The 20,769-nt window shown below is 42.9% G+C and overlaps 1 protein-coding gene across 3 annotated transcripts in view; it reads left to right on the top strand.

The window, feature by feature from the left end:
- Positions 1 to 20,769, top strand: part of Rasa2 (RAS p21 protein activator 2) — a 194,616-nt gene that overhangs the window by 93,630 nt on the left and 80,217 nt on the right. Inside the window, exon 1 of one of the 3 annotated variants that reach the window (XM_085827927.1) lies at positions 4,280 to 4,441. The exons of 1 other annotated variant lie outside the window; for it this stretch is intronic. In XM_085827927.1, coding sequence (XP_085684053.1) covers positions 4,312 to 4,441 — 130 coding nt within the window. In that variant the 5' untranslated portion in view covers positions 4,280 to 4,311. Of the gene's footprint in view, positions 1 to 4,279; positions 4,442 to 20,769 lie in introns of those variants that run through there. One more of the 3 variants, XM_085827929.1, reaches the window with a different exon arrangement.

Here is a 20,769-nt window from a genome sequence, read left to right as displayed (position 1 = left end):
CTAAGCCCTGAACACCTGGTGGAGGAATGTGAACTTCATTCATTAGTCATCTGTAGCAGGCTTCCTGACCTGCACCGTACAATTGCTTGGTGACTGATACAATGAATGAAGCCATTCATAGGGTTTTTATTGTTGTTGTTCTTGTTGTTGCTGGTTTGTTTTGTTTTCCACAAACCAAACAAGCTTCCTGGGTTTTGCTTTAGATTAAGACTCATTGGTGCAGAACAGGAATGAAAGAGGTGGGAGACTTATCACATGCCTTCATGTCAAGAGCGTGATGTGGCATTGACTGAACTAATCCTACTAGATACGTCACAGACATGTTCTCAACAATTACTTAATACTATTGATAAGCCTTCAGAGAAGGAAGACCCAGTGTAACATTTCAGTTCTGCATCAGAGAATGCAGATGTTTAAAGCCATAGGTTAGCGCTGTTCTTAGATGCTAGTCAGAAGCCTCCTTTTGCAGTGGCCAGAGGTGGATGCAGAGATTCACAACGGGCCAGAGAGCTGAGAATCTGGGACTGAGAAATGCTCAGCCCTAGAGGAGACATCCAACCACCTCTGAGGTCCAGAGACCTTCACGGAGGGATGGGGCAGGAAGGAGGATGGGGAGGAGAGCTATGCAAAGCTGCCTTCTGGACTTGACATGGCCTTTGTGCTCATGAACTCCAAGCAGCTGTACTTACCTCCACACGATTAACCTGGTCAACATTCCAGCCCCGCTGTGGGAGGGGCTCGTGAGCACCCTCCCCTCTCTGAGGAGCTGTGTAGGCAGTTAATGAATGGCTGCTGGGGTAAGGGGAATCATTTTCTTGAGGGGTACAGCCACTGTTCAGTTGCTCCAATAAATAAGCCTTGATCCACAGCCCTAATTAGAGTCTATGGCATGATTGGGCACTTGTGCAAACACACACACACACTGAGTCACAGACAATTCTCTATACACACACACATACACACACACACACACACACACACACACACACTCGGGAAGAGCAGCCAGTTTAACTACAGAGCCACCTCTCCAACCCCAAGTAGGGGAAAAAGTCCTTTTACAAAGCTTGAATATCATTCCCAAACATCACAGCTGTAAAAGGATAGGATAAGGTTTCGTATAGGATCTAAAAAGCCTTGTCTTTGAAAAAAATTGTATTGTGGACACTCTTCAGATGAAGTCTTGTTTTTGTTTTTAAAGAATCGCCATGACAGAATGGAAAGGAGGAGAGAAAAAAAAAGAAGCAGTTTCATCCGTCAGAGGGATGTGACAACCAGAGACACTGTGAAGAGAAGGTCTAGGAAAAGCAGTCTCCAGATGAAGGAGAGTGGAGGAGGGAAAGGCCAACCGAAACGAAGGATTATGAAAAGGTCACAAGTAAACCAGATACTTGATATGATAGTTTAAAATTTGAATTAAATAAAAGGAGTTTGATGGAGGTACCCTGTGAAAGTAGATAAAACTTGCGCAGAGAAGCTAAAGGTCATCAAATGCAAACCCTGTGCTGGGAGTGGACCATTTCTGTTGTTGGTCCCACAGGCCCATCAGGCTTCCAAGCAATATAAGCAATCACCACTGTGGTTGGTAGCCCACCAGAACTAGACTTGTGAAGCTGAAGATACATGTGCTGAAGAGACCACAGGGCATACAGACATCAAGGTGAGGCAGAGAAGGCGCTTCCTCCCAGCTAGCTAACCCCTCATCATGCCAGAAGGTGCTATTCAGGCTGCTGGTAGAGAACTGTCATCAGTAATCTTACTCAACTGGGGTCCCTACTTCCTACATCACTGACCTGCCAGGCAAAGGGTACCTACTGATGCACTAGTGGGAAGTCTGCTATGGGGTTGACCAACCACTTCCTGACTATAACTCCTTCAGAGGGAATTCACATCTGGTACTATAAACCTGTTAAAAAGCCTATGGCTGGGGAAGTCACAGCCCCAGTAGGGAAGGTACAGATGTTGTTCTGCTAAACGGATGTGACGTGTGCACCAAGTTGCTTTCCAATAATTGTGCTTGTGCATAGGGATTTGTGAGGATGTCATGTTTGCTTCGAGAAGTCCAACCCCTCATGGGCAGTATTAAACACAGAGATTCATAACTAGTCACTGAGAATAAAAAACTGGACGCTCAGCCTTAAATAAGACCCGTATATCACCCCCCTCGGAGGAACATTGAGGAAAAGATGAGAGAAAGAGTATAAGAGTCAGAGGATAGAGTGGAGTGTGGTGGAATTTTCTTGGCATGACATGACATGACATGGCTGTCACATTTTTTGTACAAAGATATTTCTATTTGTATGTGTATGAGTGTTTACTTGCATGTATGTATACCATAATGAGTGCTTAGTGTCCCTGAAGGTCAGAAGGAGTAGAATCCCCTGGAACTAGAGTTATAGATCATTGTGAGTTGCCACTTGGGTGCTGGGAACTCCTCTCTAAGTGCTCTGAACCCTTCAGCCATCTCTCCAGCCATTCTACTCTTCACCTGACAGCAGCTGTGGTTGTCTGTACTATACAAGATCCGTGCAAGACTGGGAGCCAACATCCTGTGGTAGGGTGCAGGAGGATTTACAAGGATTTTTGACAGTTGACAGTTGCCGGTTGCCGGAAGAGACATTTTCTTCAGTAGTACAGCCACTGTTAAGTTTCCTGTGCTCCAGTAATTAATCTCTCGTCTATGCTTCTGGAAACAACTCTCATAAACTCACTGAACTAAAAAAGAAAAAAAAAAAGTCTTGCTGGTGTGATGACTCAGTGATTAAAGGTTCTTAATACCAAACCAGATGGCCGGGTTAATCCCTAGGAAACCCACGGTGAAAGGAGAACCACCTCCCAACAGCCATCCACTGACCTTCTGGTGGATTGGAGGGAAAGAAAGCTAGCTGGGAAGAGAGGAAGGGGTGTAGAGGATGTGGACAGTGATGAAGAGGGTATTGAATACGATGCATACGTTAAACACGTGTATGAAAACGGTATCACACCATGACTGTGTTTAAGTAAGACATACCAATAAAGCATTAAAAGTTTTAAAATAGAGAAAGCCAGTCTCCGGCCTGTGGTGTGTGAGCTCTGATTTGGAAAGAAAGAGAAATAACCTTTGGAGTTAACTGTTTGAAACAACGAAATGCCTGGAAGGAGAGATCTGCTCACTTTCGCCAAGGCTGTATGGTACAGGACAAGGGGCATCATCATGCACCACCAGCTGGATTGGAAGTAGTGCTCGGTAGCCTAAGACATCCAGCAAGCTTAGGTCACTCCGTCTGCCTGACTGGCCTTGGCACAAGTGGCTTCTGGGCTTGCTTGTCTTCTGTTCACTCTTCCCAGGCAGGCTCTCCTTGACTCTGTTTCCACATCTTGCTTCTTCTCTCTGCATGCCCTCCCAGGTTGAGGTGCTCATAGTCTTGGCGCCTTTTGCCCCCGCCTTTTTGCCCTAGGGCCATTCCTATAGGTCTGAAAACATTCCTTGACTGGCTGCTGACTCCAGCACCTGGCAAAGAACAACGCTGCTCTATTAAATCAGTTTCTTCCTTCTTAGGGCAGTGCAGTTAAACCTCAGGACCAGGAAATCATCCCTCTCCTCACATACCAGGGTGTTATCCACACAGTTTACTCACTGTAAATAGTTCCCTTAAGATAGTAGCAACAACTAGTTGAAGATTTACAAACTTCCCAGGGCCAATCTACTTTCTAAAAAGCCTGCTTCTGGGAGTGGGAAAGAGGTCACCGTTCCGATTCTGAAATGCAAAACTGGTGATAAACTCAAAATTTCTCTGGGTCTCAGACAGGATTGGACGGAGTCTGTGGTCTTTTTCTTGACCCAACTTTTTGCAGAGCAATGTTCCCAGAGCAAAGGTTGAGTGTGTGGTTTGTCCCCCACGTGCCGCACTGAGGGAGCATCTAGACACCGTTGGAAGAGTCTCTAATACATCTCTTAACGTTTGCCAAAATGCCAAACTTTTTCCTGGAACTTGGAGTCGTTCTGACTGGGGACTTCTATTTTCCTTGAGCATCTGGGGACCTAGAGGTCCGTTCGTGGGGGACGTCCAATTCTCAGGGTTCTGGGGAATCACAGCAGGGCCAGGGTTTTCCTCCTCGTGGGGGTTTCAGAGCGCCTCTCGCGACTTGCCCAGGGAGGCAAGGCGAGGCGGATGCAGGGCGGGCACGGCGCGAGGGGCGGGGCGAGTCAGCCCGAGGCCGAGGCCGAGGCCGAGGCGGGGCTACAGCGAGGCACGATCCGGCCTAGGCCTCGCTCCGGCTCCGCCTTGCCCGGCTACGCAGGCGGTAGGGCTCGGGTAGGGGCCGGGCGGCACCATGGCGGCGGCAGCGCCTGCGGTGGCGGCTTCTCCCGAGGCGCCGGCCGTCTCGGGCAGCGCAGACCCGGAGACGGGAGACGAGGACAGTCGTGAGGTCCGAGTGCTGCAGAGCCTGCGCGGCAGGATCTGTAAGCGGGGCCGGGGCTGAGGGGACCCTCGGGGCGGCGTGGAGGGTGGGCGGCGGGCACGCGCGGGGGTGGCGGCACCGGCGGCCGCCCCGGACTGGTGAGACTGGATGGGGGTGTGTTGGGGGAGGCGCCGCGTCGACCGACTGCCCGGTGCGGGTCGGGACTCCCCCTCGGAGCGAGCGGGGTGAGGACCTGCACGCGCGGACGGGACCGGCGCGGCGCGAGGGGCGCTGCCTGGAGCGCGGCCTGGACGCGGGAGCCCGGGGCGCGGCCGGGGGCGCGCGGAGTTTCCGGCCTCCCTCCGACGCAGGCCTACGGGCGGCCGCGGAGGACGGGAGCGGCCCGAGGTGGGAGCCCCGTGGTAATTACAAGGGAGGCGCGGCTGGAGGAGGGAGGGAGGCCGGCTGCGGCGGGGCGGGGCCGGGCCGGGCCGGGCTGGGCGGCGGGCTGAGGAGGGGGTGTGAGCTCCCTGGGGCTCCTCTGCCCGTGCGGGGTTGAGGCGGGCGCTGGGGACTGCGGGAGCCGGTGGCGGGGGCTCCGGTGAGCGAGGCTCCGCGGGGCGCGCGGGCGAGCCGGGCGCCCGGGGAGCTCGGGCGGGACACCTGTGCCCGCCCCACCTTGCCGCGGCGGGGACTTGAATCGAGAGCGGGCGTGACTGATGGGGACTTGGGGCAGGATGTAGTGGCTTCCTGTGAGCAGGTCTCAAAACACAGTCATCCAGTTCGCGCTTAACCCACTTGATTCTCTCCCGTGCATTTGTGAGAGCCGCACGGATGAGTGTAGACTCTTACTTACTCAGAGACGGGCCAGTTCGTTTGTCATTGCTATCCTTCGTCTTTAAAACGACCCTTTGATATTAGATCGACTTCCCCCAGCTTATTGAGATGACCCCTTTTCACTGTATGACTGGCGAGTCAGTAGAGTTTATTGTTACTTTAGTTGAAAACCTTTTTAAATTCAGATTATTTTATCCCCAGAATGGAATCAGTCTCCTAAATTATCCCTGGCTGTAAGAGATATATATATATATATATTTTTTTTTTTTGGTTTTTCGAGACAGGGTTTCTCTGTGTAGCCCTGGCTGTCCTGGCACTCACTTTGTAGACCAGGCTGGCCTCGAACTCAGAAATCCGCCTGCCTCTGCCTCCCAAGAGATATTTTATATGTTGAAAATTCAATTGTGTTAGAATGGCTGATACTGCTCTTTCTTTGGCAGAGTATAAACTTTCATTCTTAAATCTCGATGCTTCTTTTGGATTCTCCCACTTGAGTTTTTGATGTTACTTCCCTTTCAAGGATTTGGAATTTTATTAAAACCCCAGGAGCAAGCATGTTAAATGTTACTTTGAAATTCCCTGACGTCATCCTGGGACTCCTAATTCAGACACTTTTAAGTATTAAGACTTGGAAAATTACACCAGAGCAGTGGGTGTTTTGTGCGTCTAAGTTCCCAGTATTTTAAGTTACTTTCTTAGGGTGTAAACTTTTCACAAATCAGCTTTCTTACAGTTAATATTTGCATGTATGTAATGTTTGGGAAAAGCCAAATACACTAGAATTTTCTCCCCCTACTAATCTGGTTTTCCAAGTTTTTACTACTTTATATTTTTCTGTGACTTGATGCTAGACGCTGTTGAAGCCTTGCGGATCTATAAAAGCAGATTGTGTTGTGGGAAGACAGTGTGCTCTGTTGGAGTTGAGATTTAGGGTTGGGCTGTTTTTAGGAGTAAGTTACTTTCTGCTTTGACCTGATCCATAGCAAAGGTTCTGTGAACAGTGTGGTAAAAATATTACTCCAAGTGAAATTCGGGTCTGCAGATTAAAACACACACACACACACACACAAACACACAAAACTTGGTTTCTGTGGCTTAGGCAATCTTACTCCCAGAAATTGACCATTAATTTCCTGGGAATATTTTTTAGTTTAACTAGGGTTAAACTAAACCACTTGTTTCTACCCTAGACAGTTTATTTATTTTTTTATTGCTCATCTTATAGCTCAGGTCATGTTGTGACTGTTTCACAAGGATACATATTGAAATCAAGAACACCCCTCCCATTTCTTGCCCTTCTTTTAGCTGGTATGATCAAGGTTGGTTGCGCTCTGGATCCTTGTAAGGAAATGCCCTTCTGTGTTTCCTGAAACTGACACGTGGGCTTTGTAAGGTGATGAGAAGTGGCGGAAACATGAGCAGGTGCTGAAGTCACAGAAATGGGATGATGGCAGCTTGACAATGAAGAATCTAAGCAGTTTGCGGGTGCTGAAGTCACCAGTCCTTTCTACCACACTGAGAAACCTTGGGGAGAACCTGCTAACTCCCTGTTAGCCTGGAGATGAGCTGTTAAGTTCAGAACTGCTCTTTGGGAGCCTCTCATCTGATCCACCTGAGAGGAAGCACTCCTGGGTAGTGTAGTCCGAATCATCCTTAAGAAGAGCGAGGGTGGCCTAATGTTTATATTGTGGAAGTTCTAGAGGTTAGATAATGGTCCACGCTTTCTTCAGTGTTTCATTTCTAACTTATTTGTGTCCCATAAATTTCACAAGGTATATAACCTCAAGTTGACAGATCAGAAAACCAGTGGGTGGGGAGATGGCTCAGCTGGTAAAGTGCCTGCTAAGCAAGCAGGAGGACCTGCTTCAGATCACCAGAGCCCAAGTAGAAAGGCATGGGTGGGGGAGGAGGGATCACCACACTTCCCTCTAACCCAGCACTAGTGGAGTGTTTGGACAGGCAGATCCTTGAAACTCAGGGACTGGGTAGCCTGCTTGAGTAGAGCTGGTTCATAGAGAAACCTTGTCTCAGATAATAAAGGTGAAGAGAGAGAGAGAGATCAAAACAGCAGATGTTGGTCTCAGGCACCCACACCCATGGGCATGCAGATGTGCACACAGCTAGTGCACACAGTCAGTACATTAACAAGTACACACACACACACACACACACACACACACACACACACACCAGAGAGAGAGAGAGAGAGAGAGAGAAACCATCTCATAGCTGTTTTCACACAGCCAGTTTAAAGAACTCTATTATTGCAGACAGTATTCTGGGTGATAGGCTGGTTAGTGCCCGGTTTCCTAGGGCATTTTAGTGTCCTAGATGTCCTGAGGGTTTTGAATGGTCGGCTTCCTTACCTGAATTCACCACATAAAGTTGTTAGATATCTTAGAATTTTCATCTGAACCTTTAGTAAACAAAATTAGGAGTATTTTTGGTCTGAACTACTTTGATATAAGTAGCATACCTAAAGGTAGTTTGTATGCACCCCCTCTATTATACTCTATATTCAGGTGAAAAAAATTTTAGATTTATATATATGTGTGTGTGTGTGTGTATCTATATCTACCTATCTGTCTGTCTGTCAGTCTGTCTGTCTGTCTTCAGGCTTGATGTGGCCTCTTTTTTGGTTACCCCCTTTTCTAATTAAGTCAACTGTAAACGTTTTGAAAGGCTCTACACTACCTTACACAGGGCTTTTCTCTCAGGGATACCAGATTATAAAGGCACCAGCCTTCGAAGACTTGTGGGAAGTGTTTGATATATTATACAGTGAGATCTGTGAGACAATGATGTGGCCCAAGAACTACTCACTCAGGATTTTGACATTTTCAGACCAAGAATGACTTATGGCTGTTTGACAAAGGAGATAGGTTAAGTACTCAAGCTTAGGGGGCCTGGTGTAGTCAGTACCTTCAGCCCCAGCCCCCTAAAAAAAAAATCAGGGTCAGCCATGGGCCATCTCTTAGGAAGGAGTTAAGTAGGAGATAAGCCTTATCTGATGCTCTTGTCCAGCCTGCACTAGCGTTTCCTGGTGTAGACAGCAGATTGGAAGCCGAAAGCCCGTGTTCTGCTTCATACTGTGTTAGGTAATATTCCTGTGACTTCAGGCAGCTGTTTACTCTTGAGCTTGTGGTTGTTTTTATCTTTCTCATCTTTAGAATGGACTAGTGCTTTGTCACCAGACACTTGGCTCACGTTGTTTCCTCTGCCTGAGATTGTGTCCCCCTCCCCTTATTTATCAGAGAGCCACATATCCTTCCAATGTAATCCAAGTCTCCTCTGACCAGATTTACCCTTGTTTCTAGCCATATGGCTTTGATGCTTAAAAAAAAGAAAAACGTAATTCATGACCATTTTCTTCTTATAAAAATCATTGGTATATGTCCCCTGTTATGTTAATTTTAGAATTCATTCTTGTTTTTAATATTTGTTGCTGTTGGTGGTGTGTGTTTGTTTAACAGTCTCAGTCTCACTAGATCAGGGCAGGCCTTTAGAAAATACCCTATCTCTCAGTGTTGTACGAGGATACTTTGAGAGCACTGTGTATCTGGATAAGAAAGGATTTCCATATCTCTGGACAGATTAGCAGTGTTAGCTTTATGAAAGGAAAACTTCGTGGGTCTCTCAGGAAGTTCTTTACTCTTTTTCTTGAAAAGTTGTAATGGCTGCTAATCTTAGGTTTGAACTGAGGCCAAAGTTGCCTCCTTAGGAAAAGGATTACATTCTTCTAAATGCTGGCTTATTAATTAGAATATTAATTGTTTCCTGACTGTGTCCATTGGTTTTGTTACTAATTGGTCCCCGGAGCTTGGAAAAGAAAATATTAAACTCATACTTTACCTAGAATTGTTTTCATTTGACATGACAGGTTTAAGTGTTTTGGTACTAAGATGAAAATCAAGATGTATTATTGACTACCCAAGAGTTGAGAGGAAGAGATTTAAAAGGGATTACTCATGCTAATAATTCAGTCTTGTCAGATAGTTGAAATGAGATGATGGGTTCTTTAGGACGGAAGAAGAATCCATCTTTGAGCTGGATAGGAACAGAGGAAAGAGGGGCCTTTGTAAAAGTTCACAGAGCATTCAGCTAATCATTTGCTCTGTGGAGGACAGGAATAAACCTCAGGGAGTTCATAGAGTTTTTGTAACTGAGAACTCTTTGAATAGTCCTGGAGTGACTGGGAAGTAATGAAGCTAGAATAAAACCACCATTTTTATCCTTTAATTATAAACCTTAATCCTATTTCCTTGTTAATGTGCTTTGTGAAATTATTTGATAATATCAGATTCTGTATTTTGCCTACTGATATATTTTATACCCTTTTAAGAACTGGTAACAGTTTTGTTGTATAGTCATGTGTTATTGTTAAATTGGGAACATTTTCTGTATGTTAAATTTTTATGACATCTAGTTTTGTGTGATGTTTTTTGGTTTTTGTTTTTTTATTTTTTGTTTTGTTTTGTTTTTCGAGACAGGGTTTCTCTGTGTAGCCCTGGCTGTACTGGAACTCACTCTGTAGACCAGGCTGGCCTCGAACTCAGAAATCCGCCTGCTTCTGCCTACCAAGTGCTGGGATTAAAGGCGTGCACCACCACGCCCGGCTTTGTGTGATGTTTTAATCATCAAAAATCTCTAGCTAGATTGGCTTCATTCATTCATTCATGTGTGTGTGAGTGTGTGTGAGTGCGAGTGCACACGTGCAGGTACACATGCATGTGTGTATATGTGCATGTAGATGCCAGAGGATAATCTCAGGCATTGTCCTCAGGAACACTGCCCACCTCTCTTATGGCTTGGAGCCCTACAAATTAGTCTAGACTGGCTGGCCAGCAAACTCCTAGGATCCCTCTGTCTCTACCATCTCTGTGCTGGGTTACATGCAGGACCCTTCACACCCAGCATTTTTGCCTAGGTTCCAGGGATTAAACTCAGGTCCTCAGGTTTGAGGCAACCAAATATGACTTACTGACTGATCTCTTCCCCTAGCCCCAAAATGGCCCATTATAAGGTTATATCAAATATGAGCCAGGTGGTGCTGACATAGGCCTTTAATCCCAGCACTTGGGAGGCAGAGACAGGCAGATCTCCGAGTCCATGGCCAGCCTGGTCTACAAACCAAGTTCTAGTACAGCTAGGGTTACACAGAGAAACAGAGTCTCCATTGCCACCCCCACCAAAGGAAAAAAGAAAACGTTTTTATTATTGAGTGTGGTTTCTTTTTCTTTTATTGGGTATTTTCTTTATTTACATTTCAATTGTTATCCTGTTCCTCCCCCAAATGTTACCATCCCCCCTCCCTCTGCTTCTATGAGGGTGTTCCCCCACCCACCACTCCTGTCTCCTGGCCCTCAAATTCCCCTGTACTGGGGCATCAAGCCTTCACAGGACCAAGGGCCTCTCCTCCCACTGATGACCGAGAAGGCCATCCTCTGCTACATATGCAACTGAAGCCATAGGTCCTCCATGTGTACTCCTTGGTTGGTAGTTTAGTCCCTGGGAGCTCGGGGGTGGGGGGTGGGGAGTGTGCGGGGTGGGGGGAGGGAATCTGGTTGGTTGATATTGTTGTTCTTCCTGTGGAGTTGCAAACCCCTTCAACTCTCTCAGTCCTTTCTCTAACTCCTCCATTGGGGACTCCATGCTCAGTCCAATGGTTGGCTATATTTGTCAGGCTCTGGCAGAGCCTCTCAGGAGACTGCCATATCAGGCTCCTGTCAGCATGCCTCTTGGCTTCCACAATAGTGTCTGGGTTTGGTGACTGTATATGGGATGGATCCCCAGGTGGGGTAGTCTCTGGATGGCCTTTCCTTCAGTCTCTGCTCCACACTTTGTCTCAATATTGCTCCCGTGAGTATTTTTCCCCCTTCTAAGAAAGATGGAAGCACCCACACTTTGGTCTTCCTTCTTCTTGAGCTTCATGTGGTCTGTGAATTGTATCTTGGGTATTCTGAGCTTTTGGGCTAATGTCCACTCATCAGTGAGTGCATAGCATGAGAGAGAGCTCTTTTGTGATTGGGTTAACTTACTTAGGATGATATTTTCTAGTTCCCATCCATTTGCCTAAGAATTTCATGAAGTCATGTTTTTTAGCTGAGTAGTACTTCATTGTGTAAATGTACCACATTTTCTGTATCCATTCCTCTGTTCTTTCCAGCTTCTGGCTATTATAAATAAGGCTGCTATGAACATAGAGGAGCATGTGTCCTTGTTATACATTGGAGCATCTTCTGGGTATATGCCCAGGAGTAGTAGAGCCGAGTCCTCAGGTAGTACTATGTCCAATTTTGTGAGAAACCACCAGACTGATTTCCAGAGTGGTTGTACCAGCTTACAATCCCACTAACAATGGAGGAGTGTTCCTCTTTCTCCATATCCTCACCAGCAGCTGCTGTCACCTGAGTTTCTGATCTTAGCCATTCTAACTGGTGTGAGGTGAAATCTCAGGGTTGTTTTGATTTGCATTTCCCTGATGACTAAGGATGTTGAATATTTCTTTAGCTGCCATTTTAGCCATTCGATATTTCTCAGTTGAGAATTCTGTATTTAGCTCTGTTCCCCATTTTCTAATAGGGTTATTTGGTTCTCTGGAGTCTCACTTCATGAGTTCTTTGTATATATTGGATATTAGCCCTCTATCGGATGTAGGGTTGGTAAAGATCTTTTCCCAATCTGTTGGTTGCCATTTAGTTCTATTGACTGTATCCTTTGCCTTACAGAAGCTTCACAATTTTATGAGGTCCCATTTGTCGATTCTTGATCTTAGAGCATAAGCCATTGGTGTTCTGTTCAGGAAAATTTCCCCTGTGCCCATGTGAGATCTCAGAAGAAGATGGAAAGATCTTCCATGCTCATGGATTGGCAGGATTAATATAGTAAAAATGGTCATCTTGCTGAAAGCAAGCTACAGATTCAACAAAATCCCCATCAAAATTCCAACTCAATTTTTCATAGAGTTGGAAAGAGCAATTTGCAAGTTCATTTAGATTAACAAAAAACCCAAGACAGTGAAAACTATTCTCAACAATAAAAGAACTGGGGGAATAACCATCTCTGATTTCAAGCTGTATTACAGAGCAATAGTGATAAAAACTGTATGGTACTGGTGTACAGAGACAAGCAAGAAGATCAAATGAGTAAAATTGAAGACCCAGAAATGAGCCCACACACCTATGGTTACTTGATCTTTGACAAAGGAGCTAAAACAGTCCAGTGCAAAAAAGACAGCATTTTCAACAAATGGTGCTGGCACAAGTGGAGGTCCTCATGTAAAAGAATGCAAATTGATCCATTCATATCTCCTTGTACAAAGCTCAAGTCCAAGTGGATCAAGGACCTCCACATAAAACCAGATACATGAAACTAATAGAAGAGAAAGTGGGGAAGAGCCTGGAACACTTGAGTGTGGTTTCTTATAGTGCTATTAATGATAGACTAACTGCATATTGAGGAGCCTCTATTTACCTCAAAAATGAGGATTTGGGTGTGTCTTTCAGAAGATACCCCTCAAATTATTTAATAGTTGCTTGTGTACCATTTGTTTTAAGATAATACATCAGAGCCCTTTGCTTTAGCAATGGAGTTTGTTTAATATACCTGTTTTGTATTTAATGCAGTACTTTTAAGAAATTCGCCTAAGATTTATTAAGGTGGTTTGAATCCTAAACATTTTCCAATGGGCAGTAGTTAATTCAGTAGTCGTATGTGATACATATTTGAGTATCTGATAGGGTATACCAATCCCTGGCACTGAAAAATAGGTCTAAGCTGTGAGTGGGATGAGAAAGTCTTTACTCAGTGTTTTACTCTGAAATTTATACTAAGCAGTAGCTTTCATTCATTCTCTGCTTACAGAGTTATAAAGCTTTAGAACTGGAAGGAAAAGAACACTGTTGTTCTGTTCATGTGTACATGAAGACTAAAGGACCCAAGTGTCACACGTTAATCACTTGTTGGGCACTAGTGCACTGTTTCTAGAGCGCTATTGATTTATTACTATGGATGTTGAAAATACACTAAATTTAAGATATGAAGACTGCTTTACCTCCCCGATGGCTTTTAGAGTGGTGCATTTGAGGTTTGTACCCATGCTCATCTGCTCCTGCTAAGAACTTACTGAGGTGATTAGGACTAGCGGTGCCGTGAGCTCTGTGGAGATGAATCTGGACGTTTACTGTTTGTGTCAAATTCCACCTTAACTTTTTGCAGTCCCTCAGTGTCTCTTGTATACTTAAAAACTTTTGATACCCAGACTCTAAAATCATCATTTTGGGGGTCTACCAGCTTAGTTTGTGTCTTTTTAGAGGTAGTTTAAGCATATACAAATAATTGCTTGTGTATTGTAGCTTTTCCACTTCAGAGAAATAGAAGCAAAATATGCAGTGTTCTGCATCTTTTTAAATATAACTTAAAGATGTTTTTATATCCTCACTTAAAAATAATATAGTTATAGTATGTATAATACCTCATCTTATCTCATCTAGATGTATTGCATTTTAGGTAACCAGTCACCTGTTGATTGCAATTTAAGTTGTCGCTTGTCTTTGCAATAACAAACATTGCCACAGTAAATAGCCCTGTTTATCATCTATATGTGTAAGGTGTGTGTGTGAGTGTGGATGTGTGCTACTAGGGAGAAAATTCAGGGTCTTACTTGCACTCTACCATCAAGCTGTGTCTGCAGCCAAGCTGTAGGCCGTGTGTGTGTCTGTCTGTCTGTGTGTGTCTGTGTGTGTGTGTCTTGTGTGTGTGTGTCTGTGTGTGTGTGTCTGTGTGGTGTGTGTCTGTGTGTGTGTCTGTGTGTGTGTCTGTGTGTGTGTGTGTGTATTTTTTTGGAAGCAGAGTTTCTCTGTGTAGTTTTAACTCCCCTAGAACTCACTCTGTAGACCTGGCTGGCTGGCCAGAGATCCACCTGTCTCTGCCTCCCAAGGGCTGAGATTAAAGTTATGGCCACCACCACTACCACTGCCTGGCTGCTGCGTGTTATTTTAAATGTGAGCTCCTGCTATGTAGCCCAGGTTGACCCTGAATTTGTGATAATATTCTTGACTCTTGCAGTGGCTGAGTGTGCTGGGATTACAGGTGTGCACCACCATGTCTAGGCTTCATACAGATTTTTAAATTAAAGAGGCTAATAGAAAAATGAATGCAAAGACACTCCACAGAAGAAAATAAATTATCTAGTAAATATATGAAAATGCTGGTGAAATTGACCAGAAATGAATCAGAGAAATAAAAGTATAAATACCTCAACACTTAAAAAAATGGAAACCTTGTATATTTCAGTATTGAATGAATGCTTAAGGAAACAGATACTTTTCGTACTTTCATTGTGATTTTACGTTTATAAAACCATGTTAGAGCATTTGGTAGTATCTAATAAAAACCTAGATGTATTTTTCTTACGTTTTTACTTTTACCATATCATCCTGCAGACAGAAAGATATTTTGTGTTGACCTTGTTTGTTTTTTAAAAAGGCACAATTGAAGTTCTATTAACAGGAAAGTGATTAAAGTGGTTTGTCCATAAATATATTCTATAGCAGTTAAACAGAATAAACTACATCTATATTATAATGACCCCAAGGTGTATTATTGGGTGAAAAAAAAGCAAATTGTTAGAGTAGTATGTATATTTATTATCTGTCATCCATCTACCCATCTGTCCATTCATTCCTTTATTCTCTTTCTATGATGTCCAAGGATCAAGCCTGGGACATCACAAATGCTAATTAAGTTTTCTATCACTGAGCTACAAGCCAGCTCCTTAATGTATGCTTTTAAACTCTTGGAACAGTGGTTCCCCCCCCCTATAAATTAGTAGATAAATTTTATTTAAAAATGTCTAGAAAGATGTATATTGATTTTTTTTTTCCAATGATGGGCAACAGGAATTAGTATTCTGTAATGACTTGATTTTCAATAGGGAGTATAGTATGTATTTGAGATGTTATTTCAATTTTCTATTTGTACAAATGAATTTGATAGTGTCAGACATTGTGAGACTCAGTTTAACTTTTGATTGGACACTATATCCAAAATCAGATTTAGTAACATTTTAAGCATACATTGAAATGAATAATATCAAATTTTCTGTTTTCAATTTCTACTTACTAGTTTGTATATAAATGTATGTAATTGTGTGGGAAGGGGTGTGTGTGTGTGTGTGTGTGTGTGTATAGAGGACAACTTGTAGGAGTTGATTCTCTTCCAGCTCCACCAGGTCATCAGCTTTAACAGCAAGTGCCTGTACCCGCTGAGTTATCTCACCAGCCCTCCTTTTATGCCTTTTGGACAATTTTAACGATTTCTATTTAATCATGGATGTGTGAGTGCAGGTGCCTATAGGAGCTAGGGGAGTTAGAGGTGGTTGGGACCACCCTGTATGGATGCTGGAAACTGAACTCAGGCCTTCTTCAAGAGAAACATGTGTTAGCCCCATAATTTTATTTTGAGGTTAAAGAAAATGAAACTCAGAAAAATTCAATGGATTCCTATGTACTTTGCCTGTTTGACCAGTTGCTTATGCTAAGAAGGTTGACTTTTTGAAAAGTTAATACTTTTCAAAGGAGTGTTATGTAAAGGTCCTGAATAATTTTGAACCTGTGTATTTGGACAGTCTTATTTATATAAAAATTGCTCCGTATATAAGGGAAACGAAGCAGTGTTTACTGAATATTTGCTGCTTTCCGGGTGTTGGGCTAGGATACTTTGCTTCGTTTTGTTAGAGGGTTGCTGTTCTTTAAGAGCGAGCAGCAGAGGGGCTCTTTAGCAACACCAGATTTCAGCAGGCTTGTTGACAAGGCTCATGTCCGTTCCCTACACCAGGTTTTCTGTCTTGTAGTGTCCTGGCATGAATTCATTTCTGTTGTCAGGATATGGTGGCCTAATGAGTAGTGATTAAAGCTAGATTGTTGTCAAACACAGCAAAAATGAGTCCAGGGATTTGTAAAACGATTCTTTGGTTTTCCTAACCCTGCTTTTGTTGTTTTTCTCTTCTACCTCCTCCCTCCTTTTGCCCCTCCCTCCCTCGGTCCCTCTCTCCCTTCCCCTTCCTTTCTTCCTTTCTTTCTCTACTTCCTTGTTTTTTGACATGCAATCTCTCACTATGTAGTTCTGGCTGGCCTCAAACCCTCAGCCTAGTGAGAGTGCTAGAGCTCAGGTGTGTGCCATCACGCCCACTGATCTCTCTGTTGTTTAATGTACTTTCTTGCTTTTGAGTGGTTCCCCTAATATGTACACACCTTTTATAAATGAGAGTTGGGTATGTGTATCTTCTTTGATAAGAGTTCCATTATCAAAGATAACACTCACATCCCATGTAAGGCCTGTCTACATGCCCCGAGGCTCTCCCAGCATCTGTCTTTTAGCTCTTTGCTTGGCATTTCAGGCTCTTTAGGTTGCCTTATGAGCCTTGCTAAGAATCATGGAGCTGTAGGGACCAATGGCCTAGCTCAGCAGAGATTACACCATAATCTCTGATTGCTTTCTCACCGTGCACAGGGGCCTTTAGGGACCTTAGAAACCAGCACACATTCGAAGCTGACACCAGAAGTGAGCAAGGCAGACCACAGGAAGATCTTCCTGCACTTGGTAACATACTTCTATAACCTATGGACATTTCCTGGCAATACCTTGTGAAACTAGCCTTTTCATGTACAGTAGTTTCCTAACTTCTTGTTCTAGACTAAGCTTCAGTCAGAGGTGATTAGCATGATCACAATATAGATAACTGGGACAGTTATTATGCATTATCTTTGATCAGAACATGGTGGCTTGAATACGGGAATTTTATATAGATGCTAATTTTGAAGAACCTCTAGCCCTCTACTAGTTCTCGTTTTGATTTGCTAAGTACTTACTTTGTTTTAGATATTGTGCCAAGTGCTTTACCACAGTTAATGTCCACAACAGTCCTAAGTATTACCTCTTTTACACAGGAAGTTGAAACTAAGGACATAACAGATTCTAAAGTACAAAGCTTATATTGAAACTCAGGTGTCTGTCTTAAAATGCACTCATTTAACTTGCTGAATTGTCAGTACTACTTGTTTTAGAATTCCCTGTTGCAGAAGTTGAAATTAAAATTAGGAGAACATTTTGAAGACTTTATTATATATTATCATATCATACCTAGGGTTGTCTGATGTATAGTTAGGTAGCATTTTAATTTTATCTAAGCTTATCAACCTGAGTCCATATTTTCAAAATTTTAAATTTTTTTAAAGATTTATTTTTTTATCTTAAGTGTATGAAAGCTTTGTGTGCATGTCCGTATATACACTACATGTGTACCTCGTACCCTCAAGGAACACCAGATCCCCTAGGCTTGGAGTTAGGGATTGTTGTGAGCCATCATCTGGCTGCTAGGAACCACACTTAGTTCTCTGCGGTAGCAACAAGTACTTTAAACTGCTGAGCCGCCTCTCTTGCTCCCAGAGTATATTTTTAAGTATGTTTGATCCTTCTTTGTTTCTTGTTGTTAGTGTGACTATATGCTGAAGTTTACATACTGTCATAGCTCTCACTATGTAAAAGCTAAAAGCTTCTGTTTAGGTTGACATCTCTGAGGACATCATGTTTTGTGTCACTTGAGCCAGTTTATACCAGATTCTATGAACTCTCTGTAGTTTCTCTTCAGTTTTTTCTTTCATCTCTTTCCTTTTCATTACCTCAGTCTAAGTTAGAACTCTGTAGCCTTCCATTTTAGGTTCTCTGTTGGCCTCCATCCTGTATCCTTCCAGAAGGTTCTCCCTGAATCCACCTGCCTTAGTTTGTGTTATTCACGGCTGCCTTGAAGATGCTTCTTGTCCCCACCTCCATTACCAAAGATGACATCACGTCCCGTGTAAGGCCTGTCCATGTGGTAGGCCTTCTATTGGAACATTGATCTTCTGGTATTAATTTCTGTATTTTGAAAAAAATACATCATTGAAAGACTTTAAGTAAAATAACGTGACATTCTTTAGAAATCTGCTATGTGTAACATATTCATTTATTAAGTAAGTGGTAGCTTTTTATTATGGTTTGGCTTGACTTTTTCCTGCTCCAAATAGTCTTTTATTATTATTATTACTTTGTTCAGGACCCTGACCTATTATGATTTCCTCTGAGGCTTGATCCCTCTAGGATCTATGTTAGGTCCTTTTCTTCTTTGTTTTAAAGGTATGCTTTGAAGTAGGGCTGGGTTTACCAAGTCTCTCTCAGACAAGGATAGTCTCAGAACTACTAGTTTAGAAAATCTTTAAGAATAGAGTGGAAAGGTAGATAATCATGCTATTGGCTTTTGACTATGATTTTATTCATTGATGCTCTTGCTGCTGCTGATTTACTTTATAAAAAGGAACAGAATTGCTTACCTAATGGGGTTGTTGTACAAATCAAAGGAGACATGTGAGAAAATTCTTGGTTGTGGGACATCCAGATATTTAAGAGATAGTTTATCCAGTACTGTGTTCACCTAGCACATTCTCAAACAACAATAAAACCTACTGATAAATATATATATATATATATATATATACACAGAATCTTCCCTAAAACATCTACATAAACACGTGTACACACACAGGTGTATAAACCACACTTCTCAAAGTAAGTGTGAGCAGCTTTGATGTAAGTATTCTAGTGCCAGGTACAGTTTATATGGTAGACTAGGAAGATGGCTCAGTTGGTAAAATGTTTGCTGCAAAATCATGAGAATCTTAGTTTGATTCCATTAAAAAAGCCAAATACGACGAGATGCACTTGTGAGTCTCTCTTGGGGGAGATGGGACAGGAGGACTCCTGGGACTTGTGGGTTAGTTAATCTAGGCAAACTTGTTAGCTCCAGGTTCAGTGGGAGACTCTGTTCCCTAAAAATTTACACGATAGGATCTAAACAGAAGCATGCCCGCATGGAGTTACTGTATAATCTACACAGAGAGGACAAGCATCAAGATAAATAACATCGGGGCTGGAGTGGAGGAGGCTAAGCAGTTTTATGAGCATATACTCTTCTTAGAGAGGATATGAGTTTAAAATTCTCTTAAAGAGAATTTTAAGTTAATTTAATATAAAAACTGATAACAGCTGAGAATGGTGGTATAGGCCTGTAACCTAGCACTTGGAAAGAAGAGGTAGGAGAGGGAAGAGTGCAGGGTTTTCTCTCTGTCTGTCCTTCATGACATAGCAAGTCCAAGGCCAACGTAAAAGCCCTGTCTCAACAACAAAAAAGGGAAAATTGTTTGTGTGTGTGTGTGTGTGTGTGTGTGCATTATGAAGAAAAGCTATATCTTATTGGTCAGCTAAAACTGCTGTCATATAATGAGAAGGTGTTTGGCCAACTTACACTACATCTATGAAAGAAGAAATGTCTAATGAAGGGTTTATTTTGTTCATCTCTGAAAATGTGTGGTTTCATAAAAGGGTCAATGGGTGCCCCGTGGATTTCTTCTTAATACATATGAAACCTGTAACTGGTACTGCTTGCTACCAGAAACTACCAAAACTCAGTGTCCTTCTTCTGTCTTCCAGTTTTCTAGTGAATGACTCTGATTAGTGGAACTTAAATTAATTGAACTTAGAAACATAAACATAGCTTCAAGATAGGTTAGGAGAGAGAGTTTCTAGCTTTAGTCTCCATAATACCAGAAGGCACACAAGTAATGTTGTACCACTAACCCACCATATCTTGTATGAGTATAAACTTGATTCTTCTTAAGAATAGAACTCAGTATGCAGACTGGAGTAGCCTTGAACTCAGAGATCCATTCACAAAACCCTGATTCCTGAGTGCTAGGATTAAAGGTGTGTGCCACCATGCATGGGGAGTCTTTTATTTTATAATGGCATGTTTTTAAAATACCTAACAGTGGCCTTCCTCTGATGAATTAAATAGTCTATTCCAAGTTTCCTCCCATTTAAACATGCTCTATAGATAAAAGCCTAAATGAGGGGTAAACCAAAGACCGCCTAGCATGAGCTGCCCAAACTGAAGGTGGGTTAGTGCTAAGATACTAAAGAGTGACCACATATGTGGATATTGACAGGCAGTAATTCGATTAGTATTATTAGTGTTCGTAAAGGTTCTAGGCAAAGGAAGGTGTGAAGCTAATTGTAGAAGGCTAGGGTATGAGTGAAAGAGGAGGGTTAGAGGATGGGTGAATTTGCCTCAGTCATGCGAGTTATATCCTAAACTTGCCTGGAAATAGTAGGACCATCTGTGGGAAAATGCAGACTTCAAATGTGCTTCACTTTGTACTTTATGTAGCTTGATGGTGGAGGGTGCGCTGGTAACACCTTCTTCTGCTTAGAGATGCAGAGAGGCAGCAGTGCTTTCTTTCGTGTTCTAACCATCGCCTAGGGTGCTTTATCAATGAGCAGTAATCTCTACTGTAGTTTGGAATTACAGTTTAAAACTCCTCATAACTGATAAACATTACTGTGATTATTTTGGAGAACTGGGCATTGATGGGATGAATTTTCAAAACAGTTTATTTGAATGTCAACCAGTGGTAAATAGTGAAAAAAATATGTCAGGAAAACTACTTTTATAAAAAGTGA

This window comes from Mus caroli, unplaced genomic scaffold (assembly GCF_978045245.1).
Source record: "Mus caroli unplaced genomic scaffold, Mus_caroli_1 scaffold_11, whole genome shotgun sequence".
Classification (NCBI taxonomy): Eukaryota; Metazoa; Chordata; class Mammalia; order Rodentia; family Muridae; genus Mus; species Mus caroli.
Note: the sequence above shows the minus strand (reverse complement) of the source record. Positions and strands in the feature narration are given on the sequence as shown.